General features: G+C 36.6%; 1 protein-coding gene across 2 annotated transcripts in view; it reads left to right on the top strand.

Annotated features, from left to right (window-relative positions):
• The window catches only part of PCNX4 (pecanex 4), a 60,342-nt gene that overhangs the window by 26,516 nt on the left and 17,179 nt on the right, over positions 1-16,647 (top strand). For both annotated transcript variants that reach the window (XM_077122473.1, XM_077122472.1), the window contains exons 3-8: positions 1,589-1,768; positions 1,862-2,376; positions 2,617-2,717; positions 2,844-2,963; positions 12,942-13,302; positions 16,338-16,441. In XM_077122473.1, the coding sequence (XP_076978588.1) occupies positions 1,589-1,768; positions 1,862-2,376; positions 2,617-2,717; positions 2,844-2,963; positions 12,942-13,302; positions 16,338-16,441 (1,381 nt within the window). The remainder of the gene's footprint in view (positions 1-1,588; positions 1,769-1,861; positions 2,377-2,616; positions 2,718-2,843; positions 2,964-12,941; positions 13,303-16,337; positions 16,442-16,647) is intronic.

Here is a 16,647-nt window from a genome sequence, read left to right as displayed (position 1 = left end):
ACAGTGATCTTTGATTTGGGGCTGAGTCTTACCGCACAACTGAACCATCACAGTTTGATTACTGCAGTTACATGTACTTATATTTATTTATGATATCCTGTTTATAAATATTTTTCCCTGTCATTGCTGATTATTTACTATACAAACAAAAAGAAATTTGGGGATAATATTACATTTAGGTAAAATTCTTCCTGTGTATACATTATTTTTATGCAGACTATCCTATCCTTGAATATATTAGCAAGAGATATGTCTTTCAATAAAAGAAAACTGTACAAATCTGTGTGTTTTCTTTGACTATCCTGAGGCTTATTATATGTGGTTTGATTTCCTTTTTTCATTACTTGAGTGTTTTCTTCTCAAAACTAAATGAATTTGGTTTTAAAACCACACAACAGAAAGTATTGTCAGCTAATTTAGCATCACCTCATTAACCTTGTAGTCATTAATTCTCTGTTTATACAAATCTGAACAACACACATCCTGAGGCAGAAGGCATCGGTTGGTGTGATCCTGGTATCTGTGTAAACAACCGCATTGTGCCATTATATCCAGAGTGGTTGTACATTTGCTCCTGGGCTGTCAGTGGACGCTTAAGTGGGTAATTGTTGCAGAGGTTGACTTTGATTCCCAATAGCTTCGGTATTCAAGAAAATTATACTATAATTTTTGAAATTTAGTCTTTTCTTTTGTAAGTTTTGTTGAAACTCCATAAGGACACTCACCTTTGTAGTCTCCAGACAAACCAAGGTGTTTGGTTAGCCTTACTCCAAAATATCAGCAACATTTTGATAATTTTCATCCTTCTTTGCTATAAAGTTTTCATTAAATTGTTATGTTTAGATTGTAAGTACTATCCAAATTATCACTTTCTCTACTTAAGGTAGAGACAGTGAGAGGATTGTATTATATAAATTTGTGTTCTCAAATTCATGCCACTGCTCACGCAGAAGAAAAACTATATTGTAAGTGCTGGCTAAGTCCCAAGGCTGCCCCACAGACACACATTTATAACCTAATGCTGCCGTCTTCTGACACTAATTATACTGCCCGAATTCAGGGGAAAGGAGGAGGAAGAAAAGAGCTTGCTCCCTTTTCTAACTATTAGTATATCAATGTCAGCAAGTCTTTAGTTTTCCCAATTACTTGGAATTTTAAATTTAAAATTAAAGAATCATTGGTGGAATTTCAGTCAGCAAAATTTAAATATATAGGAAAGAAATATTTTTCCCCTGGGCTCTGTTTAGTTTTATAAATCCCTAAATTCAATTTTACTATTACTGTGATGGCTTTTAATTGTTTCTTCCTCCTTTCTGTACTTGAATCCACATATTGTCTTAATGCCGAGCTTTTACACAGTTGTGTTTGGGTAGTTGCTGTAGAGGAGAAGGACTACGGCCACAGTTTACGTGTGCTAATCTTTTGTTGAGACTAAGACCTTTCTGTACGTAGTCCTGTTGTTTTGAGGGGTTTGGAGGCAGGGTGGGTGGAGAGCTGTGTGCAGTACTGTGTTTTGTTTTTCATTTTTCATGGATTTGGTTTTCTGTGTGTTATTTTGTATAATTTAAATGTTTTCTTTCTCTTATAGGTTTATGGTCAATATACCAGTTCTAGAACAAATTAATCAGATTTTACACATCTTATTTATATTTTTACCTTTCCTCTGGGCACTGGGGACTCTGCCCCCACCAGACGCATTTTTCTTATGGGGAATCGAACAAGTTTTAGCCTTTGGGCTTGGAGGCTCACCCATGTCAACCCACCTACGGTAACTTTTTTAAATATTGCAGTTACATGTAACATATTCTTAAAGAAAATTTTCCTTTTCAAACTAATATCTTTGCCTCTTTCTCTTCTGCAGACTATTAGTGATGTCCATCCTTTCTGCTGGAGCAGCTATAGCATCGTATTTCATTCCCAGCACTGTCGGTGTGGCTCTCTTCATGACTGGAATTGGGTTCTTACTGAGTCTTAACCTAAGGGAGATGGCTTTTGACTTCAGACGCAGTGTCACCAGACACAGAGTTGAAACCAAATCTAATGCTTTACCAAGTGGTTCGGAAAAACAGTTTTCATGGAAAGAATTCCTTTTCTACGTCGGTATATTGGTTTTGGCTCTCTTAGAAGTTAGTTTGCTACATCACTTTGCTAGTTTCTCACCCGTTTCCAAAAGTAGTCCACAGGCAATTGTTGGCTATATTTTGATGATGTTACTTATAATACTATGGATGCTGAGAGAAATTCAAAGTGTCTATATCTTTGGAATTATCAGAAACCCTTTCTATCCGAAGGATGTTCAAACTTTGACCGTATTTTTAGAGAAACAAACAAGACTCATGAAGATTGGTGTTGTCCGACGAATATTGCTAACTCTAGGTAAGAATATAAAAACTACTAACCTTTTGTTATAAACCATATCTATTTATAAAAATATTAGGGAGTTCTATATTTGAATGGTATCATATTGCACAGACAAGTGTTCTTTTATGTTTTGGTTTTTATTAGTTTGTATAGTTAATTGCCTAAGTGCTATTAAAAGTTCTCATTTTTTTGGCAAAATAAAAAATGATAAGGAATTACTTTGCCTCAATTAAATGTGTCTCTTTTCTGTTTTAGTGTCACCTTTTGCTTTGATAGCATTTCTTTCACTGGACAGTTCCTTACAAGGGCTCCCCTCCATGTCTGTCTCCATTGGATTCACAAGAGCTTTTAGAATGGTAATCATATTACATACTTAATAGTATTTCCTTTTTGCTAAATTTAATTTTTATTTCATTTGCTCTAAAAGTTTGCTTAGATTATCAAATTCTACCCAATAAAAGTGGATAATTTGTGTACTGCAGGTATGGCAGAATACAGAAAACGCTTTATTGGAGACGGTCACTGTGTCGTTAGTGCACTTGTTGATCTTCAATACAGACTTATGGTGGAATAGCCTGGATACAGGAATCAGACTCTTACTGGTAAATCTGTTAACAGATGTATTGAGATATATTTCACATACCCATAAGTTCATCCACTTAAAGTGTGTGGTTCAGTGATGTCTATTCATAAAGTTTTGCAACCATCATTACAGTCTAATTTTAGGACATTTTCAGCACCTCCAAAAAGAAACCTTACGTACATTAATAGTCATTCCCCATTCTTATTGTCCATCCTTCCCTACCCAAGTCTGTCTTTGAGTTCTAGCAGCCACTAATATACTTTCTGTCTTCTGCAGATTTGCCTATGTGGACATTTCACACAAATGGAATCATATTCTAGATAGTCTTTTGCATCTAGCTTTTTTCATTTATATGTTACTTTCAATGCTCATTCACATTGATACATGCTGTATCAATAACTTCTTAATTTTTTATTGCTAAATAATGTGCCATTATATGGATATACATGACATTTGGTTGATTCATTAATCAGTTGATATTTAGGTAGTTTCTACTCTTTGGCAATCATGAGTAATGTTCATGTATGGACTATGCATGTATGGTACATGTTTTCGTTTCTCTTGGGTGTATTCTTAGGAGCGGAGTAGCAGGGTCATATACTCTCTCTATGTTCAACACTTTGAGGAACTGCCAAACTGTTTTCCAAATTGCCTATTCCATTTATATTCCTACCAGTAATGCACAAGGTTCACATTTTTTGTTAGAGCCATCTCAGTAGATGCAAACTGCTCTTTCATTGTGGTTTGTTTTTATTAAAATATTTTTATTAAAAAATATCCACATACATATAATCCAACCATATTATACAACAGTGGCTCACAATATCATCACATAGTTGTGTGTTCACCATGATCATTTTTAGAACATTTGCTTCAATCCAGAAAAAGGAAAAAAAAACCTCATACATTCCGTACCCCTTCCCCCTTCCTCTTTCCTCTCACTGACCCACGGAATTCAGCCTACCCAATTTTTACCCTTTGTCTCCCCCTACTATTTATTTATTTACTTTTAATCCTTATTTTTTTACTCCTCTGTCCATACCCTGTATAAAAGGAGCATCAGACACAAGGTTTTCACAATCACACAGTCACACTGTAAAAGCTATCTAGTTATACAGTCTCCTCCGAGAATCAAGACTAGCCTGCCATATGGGAGACCCAGGTTTGATTCCCAGCCTTCTCATCATAAACAAACAAAAGAACAAAAGCAAAAATTCAACAAATGGTGCTGCAATAACAGAATACTCCCATGGAAAAAGAATTAAATGTGACCCCGTTATACGGCATACAAAAAAAAACGGCTACTGAAACACAGTTCAACAGTTTCAGGTACTTCCCTCTAGCCACTCCAATGCACCATAAACTAAAATGGATATCTGTATCATGCATAAGAAAAATCTCCAGGATAACCTCTTGACTGTTTGAAATCTCTCAGCCACTGAGACTTTATTTTGTCTTGTTTCACTTTTCCCCTTTTTGGTCAAGAAGGCTTTCTCAGTCCCACAATGCCGGGTCATCCCCAGGAGTCAGTTCCCACATTGCCAGGGAGATTTACACCCCTGGGAGTCATGGCCCATGTAGAGGGGAGGGCAGTGAGTTCCCCTGCCAAGTTGACTTAGAGAAAGGCCACATCTGAGCAGTAAAAGAGGCTTTCAGGTGGGTATCTTAGGCATAATTATCAGTAGGCTTAGCCTCTGTTTTGCAGAAATAAACTTCATAGGGGCAAGCCCCAAGATGGAGGACTTAACCTATTGAATTGGTTGTCCCCACTGCTCAGTATCTCAGAATTTAAAAATATCAGTTTCAACTCTGAAATAATGTGACTGCTCTAAGAGCTTACAATCTAGGAACGTATACAATAGCCTGATAACCCATGCTCTTAACTTCAGTTCTCTGAGTTTGTATATTATCGTTAATCTGTATGAGTGAGACAAGATATTTGTCTTTTTGTTTTTGACATTTTATTCAACATATTGTCCTTAAGGGGCATTTACCTAGTTACATGCCTCGCCAACTACATTCCTTCTTGTAGCTACTTAGTAGTCCATTGTCGGTAAAAACCACATAACCTAGGAAGTTCCTCAGTCATTGTACCTTTAGGCCACCTCCATCCATTGCTAATCAGGAACACTGCCGCCGTTAACACCAGTGTGCAAATGTTCATTCCTGTCCCCACTCTCAGGTCCCCCAGGTCTATACCTAGCAACTGAGTTGCAAGATCCTATCGCAGCCCTGCCCCTAGCCTCCTGTGGCCACCACACTGCCCTCCAAGGGGCCGCACCTCTCAGCAGTGAATAGGTGCATCTCTTTCTCCACATCTTCTCTAGCACTTGTTTCTCTCTGCTCATTTTTAAACAAGTTTATTCACACATCATACATTCCATCCAAAGTAAATAGACATGCCTTTGCTACCATTATCTATATGAGTACATTTCCTTTTCTTCCACATAGAATCCATACCCTACCTCCATGCCCCCTGCATGTTGATAATTAGTTTTGGCATAATACCTTCGTTACATTCAGTGGAAGCATACTACAGTGTTACTGTTGGCTATAAACCCTAGCTTGCATTGATTGTACTTTTTCCTATATACCATCCATTTTCAGTCCCTTGCAGTGTTGACATTCATTTGTTCTTGCCCATGTGAAAAACATTTTTATATTTGTACATCTAATCACCACTGTTGTCCACTACAGGCATTCCTAAGATACACTGTCTCAGTTTCTATCTTCTATCTTACCTTCTGGTTTCATACGTTCCCCCAGCCCTTCTTCCTCAACCATATGTTCAGCTTCATTCAGAGTACTTATAATATTTTCTGCCATCAGATAGTATTGTGCTATCCATTTCTGAATTTTTACAATCAGTCCTGTTGCACAATCCATACTCCTTCAGTACCAATTGTCCAATCTCTACCCTCTTTCTATCTCCTGATAGCCTGTGTTCTTCACTTTAACTCCCAAAGTTCACTCATTAATATTAGTTCATACTAGTGAAACCATGCAGTATTTGTCCTTTTGTTTCTAGCTAATTTTACTCAGAATTAAGTCCTCAAGCTTCATCCATGTTGTTACATATCTTTATTTTGTCTTACAGTTGTGTAGTATTCCATTATATGTATATACCACAGCTTGTTTAGCCACTTGTCTGTTGATGGACAATTAGGCTGCTTCGGTCTCTTGGCAATTGTAAATAACGCTACTATAAACATTGATGTGCAGCTGTCCATTTGTGTGCTTACCTTCAGTTCCTCTGAATATATACCTAGTAATGGGAATTCTGGATCATATGGTATTCTATACTTAGCTTTCTAAGGAACTGCCAAACTGCCTTCCAGACCAGTTGTACCATTTCACATTCCCATCAACAGTGGATAAGTGTCCTTCTTTCTCCACATCCTCTCCAGCATTTGTCGTTTTCTGTTTTTTTTATAATAGCCATTCTAGTTTGTGTGAGATGATACATCACTGTGGTTTTGATTTGCATTTCCCTAATAGTCAGTGAAGTTGAGCATCTTTTCCTGTGCCTTTTAGCCATTTGTATTTCTTCTGAAAAATGTCTTTTCATGTCTTTTGCTCATATTTTAATTGGGTTGTTTGTTTTGTTGTTGAGTTGAATAATCTCTTTATATATTCTGGATTCTAAACCCTTATATGACATATGGTTTCCAAATATTGTCTGCCATTGCATAGTCTGCCCTTTTACTTTCCTGGCAAAGTTCTTTGATGTGCAGAAGTGTTTGCTTTAGAAGAGATCCCATTTATCTGTCTCTTTTTTCAGTGCTTGTGCTTTGGGTGGAGGGTCCAGAAGACCACTTTCTATTCCAGGATTTATAGGATATTTCCATACCTTCTCTTCTAACAGTTTTATGGTCTTAACTCTAATGTTTAGGTCTTTGATCCATTTTGAGTTAATTTTTGTTTGAGGTATGTGAGATGAGTCCTCTTTCATTCTTTTGCATATGGTTTTCCTGTTCTCCAAACACCATTTATTGAAGAGGCTGCTCTATCCCAGGTGGGTTGGCTTGACCACCTTATCAAATATCAGTTGTCCACAGATGAGAGGGTCTATTTGTGGATATTCAATTTGATTCCCTTGGTCAGTATATCTATCTTTATGCCAGTATCATGCTGTTTTGACCATGTAGCTTCGTAGTATGCTTTAAAGTCAGTTCGTATGAGACCTCCCACTTCATTTTTCTTCTCAGGATGTTTTTAGCTATTCAGTGCACCCAGCCCTTCCAGATAAATTTTTTTTTTTTTTTTTTTTTTTTTTTTTTTTTTTAAAGGAAAGACAGAGAGAAGGAAGGAAGGAAGGAAGAAAGGGAAACATTTTTAAACATTTTCTTGTTTTATTGTATTCTGTTTCTCCGTTTTTGTTACATGGGCTGGGGCCGGGAATCGAACCGAGGTCCTCCGGCATAGCAGGCAAGCACTTTGCCCGCTGAGCCACCGCGGCCCGCCCCCTTCCAGATAAATTTGATTATTGGTTTTTCTGTTACTACAGAGTAAGTTCTTGTCATTTTAATTGGCATTGAATTGAATCTATAAATAATTTAGGTAGAATTGACATCTTAACTATATTTAGTCTTCCAATCCATGAACGACAGTATGCCTGTCCATTTATTTAGGTTATCCATGATTTCTTTTAGCAATTACCTGTAGTTTTCTGTGTGTAGGTCTTTTGTATCCTTAAATTTATTCCTAAATATTTAATTATTTTGGTTGCTATTATAAATGGAATTTTTTTCTTGATTTCCTCCTCAGATTGTTCATAACCAGTATATAAAAACACTACTGATTTTGGGGTGTTGTTTTTGTACCCTTCCACTTTGCTGTATGCATATAGTAACTCTTGTAGCTTTGCTGTAGATTTTTCAGGATTTTCGACATAGTATCATGTCATCGGCAAACAGTGAGAGGTTTTCTTCTTCCTTTCCAATTTGGATGTCTTTTATTTCTTTTCCTTATCTAATTACTCTGGCTAGAACTTCCAGCCCAGTGTTGAATAATGATGGTGGCAGTGGACATCCTTGTTCTGTTTCTGATCTTAGAGGGAAAGTTTTAGTCTTTCCCCATTGAGGATGATGTTAACTGTGGATTTTTCCTACATTCCTTTTATCATGGTGAGGAAGTTCCCTTCTATTCCTATCCTTTGAAATGTTTTCAAGAGAGGATGTTGAATTTTGTCAAATGCTTTTCTGCATAAATCGAGGTGATCATGTGGTTATTCCACTTTGACTTATTGATATGGTGTATTACAGTAATTGATTTTCTTGTGTTGAATAAATCCCACCTGGCCATGATGTGTAATTCTTTTAATGTGCTGCTGGATTCAATTTGCAAGTATTTTGTTGAGGATTTTTTTTCATCTATATTCATTAAAGATATTTGTCTGTAATTTTCTTTTCTCGTAGTATCTTTGTCTGGCTTTGGCCTTAGGGTGATGTTGGCTTCATAGAATGAGTTAGGTAGATTTTCCTCCTCTTCAATTTTTTTAAAGAGTGTGAGCATGATTGGTACTAATTATTTCTTGAACACTTGGTAGAATTCACATGTGAAACCATCTGGTCCTGGATTTTTCTTTTCTGGGGGCTCTTAATGACTGATTCAATCTCCTGTGGATTGGTTTGTTGAGGTCATCTATTTCTTCTCAAGTCAATGTTGATTGTTCATGCTTTTCTAGGAAATGGTTCATTTCATCTGTGTTTAGTTTATTAGCATGTATTTGCTCATAGTGTCCTCTCATTACCTCTTTTAATTCTGTCGGGTCAGTGGTTACATCCCCTCTTCCAGTTCTGATTTTGTTCATTTGTATTCTCTCTCTCTCTTTTTTTTTTTTTTTTTTTTTTTTGTCAGCCTAGCTAAGGGTGCATCAATTTTATTGATTTTCTCAAAGAACCAACTTCAGGTTTTGTTACTTTTCTCAAGTTTTCATATTCTAAACTTCATTTATTTCTGCTCTGATGTTCATAATTTATTTCCTTTTGTTTGCTTAAAGCTTAATTTGCTGTTGTTTCTCTAGTTCTTCCAAGCGACAATTAATTCCTTGATTTTTGCTTTTCTTTTTTAATGTGGGCATTTAAGGCAATAAATTTTTCTCTCAGTGCTGCCTTTGCTGCATCCCATAAATTTTGATATGTATGTTTTAATTTTCATTTGCCTTGACATATTTACTGATTTCTCTTGTGATTTCTACCTTGACCCACTGGGTTTAAGATTGTGTTGTTTAGCCTCCATATGTTTGTGAATTTTCTGGCCCTCTGCCTTGTTACTCATTTCTAACTTCATTCCACTATGATCTGAGAAAGTGTTTTGTATGATTTCAATATTTTTAAATTTATTGAGACTTGCTTTGTGACCCAGCATGTGGTCTATCCTTGAGAGTGATCCATGATCACTTGAGGAAAATGTGTATCCTGCTGTTTTGGGGTGTAATGATCTGTAAATGTCTGTTAAATCTAGGTCATTTATCGTATTATTCAAAATCTGTTTCCTTATGATCCTCTGTCTAGCTGTTCCATCCATTGATGAGGGCAGGGAATTGAAGTCTCCAGCTATTGCAGTAGAGGTGTGTACTTCTCCCTTCAGTGTTTGCCTCCTGTGTTTTGGAGCACTCTGGCTTGGTGCATAAATTTTTATAATTGTTATGTCTTCTTGTTGATTTGTTCCTTTTATTAATACATTAATAATTCTTTGTCTCTTTTAATTGTTTTATATTAAAGTCTAATTTGTCAGATGTTAGTATAGCTACTCCTGTTCTTTTCTGGTTGTTGTTTGAATGAATATCTTTTCACAGTCTCTTTCACTTTCAACCTATTTTTGTCCTTGGATCTAAAGCGAGTCTCTTGTAGACAGCATATAGATGGATCCTGTTTTCTAATCCATTTTGCCAGTCTTTGTCTTTTGATTGGGGAGTTTAATTCATTAACATTTAGTGCTATTACTTTAAAGACAGTACTTTCTTCAGCCATTTTGTCTTTTGGATTTTATATGTCATATCTGATTTTTTTTATTTTATATGTCATATCTAATTTTTTTTCTCTTTTTACCTTTACTAATAGTCTTCAGTTCTACACTCTTCTCCAGATTTTTCTCTCCTGCCTTTTCCTATCTGTTTGTAGTGCTCTCTTTAGTATTTCTTATTGATCTGGTCTCTTCGTCACAAACTTTCTCCTTGATTGTCAGAAAATACTTTAATCTCCCTTTCATTTTTGAAGGACAGTTTTTCCGGGTATAGTGTTCTTGTTTGGCAGTTTTCCTCTTTCAGAATCTTAAATATATCATGCCAGTGCCTTCTCACCTCTATGGTTTCTCCTCAGAAGCCACACATAGTCTCATTGTGCTTCCCTAGTATGTGATGGATTGCTTTTGTCTTGCTACTTTCAGAATTCTCACTTTGTTTTTGACATTTAACAATCTGATTAATAAATGTCTTGGAGTATGTCTATTTGAATCTTTTCTGTTTGGAGTATGCTGTACTTCTTAGATCTGTAATTTTCTGTGTTTCATAACAGATGGAAAATTTTCAGTGATTATTTCCTCCATTAAACATTTTCCTCCTTTTCTCTTCTCTTCTCCTTCTGGTACACTGACAACACGTATATTCATGTGCTTCATCGTTTCATTCAGTTCCCTGATACCGTGCTCATATTTTCCATTCTTTTCCCTGTATTTTCTTTTATGTGTCGGCATTTCAGAGGTCCAGTCCTCTAGTTCGCTAATCCTTTTTTCTGCCTCTAGTTCACTAATCCTTTCTTCTGCATCTTCAAATCTATTGTTGTAGGTTTCCATTGTTTTTCCATGTCTTCTGTTATGCCTTTCATTTCCATAAGTTCTGATTTGGTTTTTCGAACTTTCAGGTTCTTCTTTAATGTTCGCTCAGTGTCTTCTTTATACCCTCCCTCAACTTGTTGATTGGATTTTTGATGAGATTTTCTATTTCTGTCTGAACATCCTGAATTAGTTATTTCAACTCCTGTATCTCATTTGAAGTGGTGGTTTGTTCCTTTGACTGGGTCATATCTTCGATTTTCCTATTATGACTCATTATTTCTTACTGGCTTCTCTGCATTTTATTTCCATAATTAGTTTATTCTGGAGATTTTTTTCACTCTTTTTTCCTAGGTTTTTCTTGCTGGATGGCTTTGTTCTTTCTGTCTGTTCTTTGATGTTCAGTTCAACTTATTCAAGACTTCTAGCTTAGGTTCTATGTAACTGATCACAGTGTTTCAGTTACTGTTTTTCTGTTTCTTACCCTGCTTATATGAAACATTTTTTTTCTTTTTGAGGAGGGTCTCCTCAGATATTATAGACCCAAGCCAGATTTTTCCAGACCAGACAGACCCACGTCTCAGAAAGAGAGAGCAGCCAGCAGCAGTTTTCCCTCAAGGTGAGATCCAGCAGGTTGTCAGAATTTCCTATGAAGTCTCTGGACCCTGTGCTTTTCCCATCCTGCCCAGCTTGTAGCACTTGTCTACCTAAGGCTCTCCGCCAGCTTAAAGTGCTGTGGTGCTTTTCATTTCAGTAGGCTCTCCCTGCCAGGGGCGTGGTTGAGACAGAGATGGGGCAGTACATAGGTTTTGATTGCTTCTGTTTTCCAGCACCTGGAGCCTGAGTTCCTTGAAGAAGGTATTCTCCCTGAGCTGCGCCCTGCCCCCCTTTTCTTGGGGAAGATAGCCCTTTAGGGAATTAACCCCTTTTACCTGACTAGTTACTTTGTCTCTTATACATGCCTTAGTTCTGCCGTTTGCCTGGGACAGTGCTAGAGCCTGAGAGTGCTTTCAGTTCTATGTAATGAGCTGTTTAAGAAGTAAAAAAAAGTAAAAGCCTTTTCAGAGCCCAACCCCCAGTCCTCAGGTTTGCCTGTCAAGAGATTGATTTTCTATGTGACTCTATCTCCTGACTCTCTCTGCCCCCTTTTCTTGGGGTCCAGCCCTTTTCCAGTGTTTTGTGATGTCCAACTCAAAGGGCCTCTGTTTGTTTGTTTTTTCCATCAGCCCCATCCCTTCTCTGGTGGGAACAGAAATTTCTAGTTCCTTTAGTGCTTATTCTAGGTGTATCTATGCTGGGGGTGGTTTTCAGTAGTCAGAATTTGTTAATTAATTCTGCAATTGGAGTTTGGTTGAGCTAAGCCCTTGCTACTATTAAAGCCTGTTTCCCTTCCCCTTGGAGAACCAACCTGCTACAGCTATGGGGGAGGGGTGCCAGCCTCTATGGCTTGGGAGACTTACAGTTCCGGGTGGGATCTCAGGCATTCCACCTGGTCCAGATTGGTTTACACTGTGTATCTGGTCCCTGATGTTTCCCCAGCATTTCTGTACCTTTCCTGGCTATTTCCTAGCTGCCCTGGAGGATGAACTAAAGTGCATACCTCACTATATGGCCATCTTACCTCCCACTTTCATTGTGGTTTTGATATGCATTTCTTGATGTGCTAATGATGTTGTACATCTTTTCATGTGTTTATTGGCTATTTGTATATATTCTTTGAAGGAATGTCTATTCAGATCTCTTACACATTTTTATTTGGGTTGTCTTTTTATTGTAGAATTATAAGAGTTTTTTTAATGTATTCTGGAAACAAGTCCCTTGACATGTATTGCAAAAATTTTTTCCCAGTGTGTAGGTTGTCTTTTCTACTTTTCTTGGTAGTATCCTTTGAACTGCAAAAGTTTTTCATTTTGATGAAGTGTAGTTGATCTTTTTTTTCTTTTGTCACTTGTGCTTTTGGTGTCATATCTAAAAAACATTGCCTGCTCCAATGTCACAAAGATTTACTATGTTTTCTTTTAAGAGTTTTATAGTTTTAGCTCTAATATTTGGGTCTGTGACCTACTTTTAAATTTTACATATTGTGCAGTTAAGGGTCCCACTATTTCCCCAAAAAAGGTATTGAAGCAAAAGGAAAATCATTATTCATTTTTTCCTTATGTAATCTTGATAATTCATGAAGAGTCTTTACGAATAAATAAAAATCATTTTTGCATCTCTGCAGATTGGTATCATGCGTGATCGTCTGATTCAGTTCATCTCTAAATTGAAATTTGCTGTGACTGTACTTTGGGTATCATGGAAAGACAAAAAGCGTCGAAAATCAACTACCACTTTATGTATACTCAACATTGTCTTCTCTCCGTTCGTGTTGCTCTTCGTAGTTTTTTCTGCATTATTCTCTTCTCCCTTACTCCCCCTCTTCACTCTTCCTGTGTTCTTGGTGGGGTTTCCCCGACCTACTCAGAGCTGGCCAGGAGTTGTAGGCGCTGCAGCCTCTGTGTGTGCAGATACAGTGTACTACCACCAAATGGTTCCGAGTTTGATTGCGGCACTGCAGTCTGCAGTGACAGCTGGGAGCTTAGGTAAGTAAATGAGTTGTGCTTAAGAATTCCTCACTAATGTACTTAAAGTACAAAAAACAAAAAAAGAACATACGAGAAAAGCAATCTCTTGATGTAACCATAGAAAGGGCTATAAAACAGATACTAATACTTTGATGTGTAAACAAAAATACTAAGTGGGATTTTTTAAAAACATTTTCTTGAATAACATCAGGTTACAGTTCGACCATTAAAACGTGAAGATACTTTTTTCCCCATGAGATCCATGAATTTATTATAATGCATTCATTTCAAGTAGATGCAATAGCTTAGATCCATAGAGAGTCAGGTAGCTTTAGTTGAAGCACAAAGGAAATTTGGTCATATCTAATTAGTTACTGTTTAGACTCTGAAGCAGTCTGACAAAATTACTGGACAAGGTAATATAAAACCTTTGGTCAGTGATCTGCAGCTTCCCAAAATGAAGTGCTGTGGAAATATTAGTGAGAAAATAGATTTTTGATGGGAATGAATTACTCTTTTGAGTTGTATACTAACTGCGTATTCAACTGTATTGTACTTCTCAAGATTGCTTTTAGGTAGGTATAGGTGCAAACTGATGACAGTAAAATGCAGTTTCCTTTCTGGCAAACTGATTCCAGGCAGAGTAATAATTGAAGATCAGAATTTTAATGAAATGTTTACTTGGGGAAACTTTTCTAGTTGTCTGTTATTTGAAATAATTTAAGAAAGTTTCATTTTGTCTTTGTAGTACCAATGTTTTATGAATAATCATTTTCCTTTTTTATAGGAAATATTTTGTGCTCTGAATTTTATCCAGTTCCAATTAGTCTCCATTAAATAATGCTGTGCTACTTTTTAAAATACTTTTGGGTTTAAGCTCACATCTGAAATAGGAAGTATGTTAATTATTAGCCAGAAATTAGATTTCATTATCAAATCAGCCAAGAAGTATGTTATAAAGTATTTCCTAGAAATGACAAGATAACATTTCACACACATCTGAGTGACAGAAACTGAGGAGTCTGAAACTAGTGTATCGGGAACTCTGAATCCCGGCTGGAGGAAATGTGAAGTCATACAACCACTCTGAAGAGTAAGCTGTTAGTCTGTAGTAAAGATGTGCATATCCCATGGCCCAGAGATTCCAGTTTTAGATTTATAACCCAGTGATTCCAATTCTAGAGAAACTCTTGCACGTAAAAGTGTGTTGGGAGTCCCCAAGACAAATCCCCATTTTGATGATTTACCAAGAGGTCTCACAGCCTTTGAGAAATCAGGATTTAAGAGATATTTTGATTACTGAATCATTATATAAATATTTCTTTTTGCTTTCTGGTATATTGGAGTACACAGAGGGGAAGTACCTGAGATCTCTAAATTATAATCCAACTTCCTTGATCTCTGATAATGATTGTATATAGCCCTTATCATCTGCCCCTGTGATTGTAAAAACCTTGTGACTAACCTTCATTTGTACCCAGTTATCCAGTTTTCAAGTTTGGAGTTGTGTAATTGCTAAAGACAGCCCCTAATGTTTATTAATGAAGGGTCTTGGGGTCAGCCCAGAACTAACCCACCCCAAATCTAAAATTATCTTGATGACCGAGACTGGCTCTAACCAAGGTGGGCCTGCCGGACACATGCAATAACTTAGGCTTTAACCTACAAGTCCATCTATACTTCATTCGCCATTTTCTTACATACATTGTGTGACTAAGCATGTAATCAATCTGCGCATGCTCGATAATCAGATCACCTCTAATTACATCATCTGGGGCCACTGTGCTCATTATCCTAAACCCTACCCATTGTGTGTTCTCTAATAAAACTGTCTCTAATAAAACTAGATGTAGTTCAACGAGACAGATTTTTGGCTGCTGAGCCATCTCCTACTATGCACCTAATAATAAACTCTTTCTCTCTTCGAAAACCGGATGTCTCAGGAATTGGTAATTGAGCACATCAGGCAAAAAATTCACTGCCTCTTACCAGTAATAGTATGATATTCATGCCAAAAGGCTAACGTTTATTATAGCTGAAGGATACAGAGCAAAGTCTGCAGATAGAAAAGATACCTGGGTGAAGTTCAGAGGAGAGGTTCTGAGGAGACCAGGGGAAAGCTTACAGGAACCCTTTCCATTTGGAGTAATACAGAATGTGCTTAGTTCCCCAGAAGCAAGTTATGGCAATATTGTGATATGTTCACTGCCAAGGAATCTCATTAGAGGCTCAGTGCACAAGGTTTTTATTGGGGGCTATTAACATGGACACACTCTCCCTAGCACCTACTAAAATTCCAGACTCTTCAAAAGGAAAGCAAGTATTCAGCATAAACTATAATGTTTGTGCAAACAGTTTAGGCATGGTGAGCCATTCTTATCAGTTAGGATGATAGGAATTCTCCCCACATCCACGTTTCCAGGCACTAGCCAAGGACAAAACAGGTCTTTCAAAGGCTAGCAGTCAGGCCTGCTATGTTAACTCTTCTCTACACAACATGTATACAAGCAAGTAATTTATATAGCACTATTTGTCATAGCAAAAAGCTAAAAATATCTGAATTGCTTATCAACAGGGAGGTAGATAATCAAATTCAGTTATATCTGTACAGTGAATTCTTTACAACAGTTACAATGAATGAACTAGAGTTGTTTATAGTTGACTTGGCCAATCTCAAAGTCATGTTGAGAGAAAACATAAGTTATAAAACTTTATACACTATGATATTTATAAATACTGGTTTAAAATTTTAAACCATAAAACATATACTTTTATATATTTATATGTATATATATATATATATAAATATCCAAAATGTTTTAAAATATTAGTGTGGACTTGGCTTTTATATATTTAATACTTTTCCCAATATATTTAACATGTATTTAAGATTTAGACAGCAGTTTCTAATTTGTAGTTTTTCTGGAAAATATGTCTTTGAATTCTTATGTATATCACCTATAGATTGCCCCTTCCAACTTTTCTTGTTCACATGACCAAATAAAAAAACCTTGAAAAATGATTCACTTCTTTCTTTTTTTAATTTGTTTTAGGTCTCCTCTTACCTGGGTCTCATTTCTTGGGCCGTTTTCAGGATCGTTTAATATGGATAATCATTCTAGAACGTGGCTATACTTACTGCTGTATTAACATTAAGGTCGATTTGCATTTCAAACTTCTAGTGTTTTTGTAGAACATGTGTAAAGTGTTATCTGTTATGTACACATCAAACACTATAAATACTTCCGTTTCATCGAAGGATATCTTTAATTACCTGTGAAAACATCTAGAAATTTTTGTAAAGAATATTTCCACATGCACATATTGATAGACCCAAACCATGCTGATTGTATAATAGAGCAT

Source organism: Tamandua tetradactyla, chromosome 12 (assembly GCF_023851605.1).
Source record: "Tamandua tetradactyla isolate mTamTet1 chromosome 12, mTamTet1.pri, whole genome shotgun sequence".
Taxonomy (NCBI): domain Eukaryota; kingdom Metazoa; phylum Chordata; class Mammalia; order Pilosa; family Myrmecophagidae; genus Tamandua; species Tamandua tetradactyla.
The sequence above is the reverse complement of the archived record's forward strand: the minus strand, read 5'-3'. Positions and strand labels throughout refer to the sequence as shown.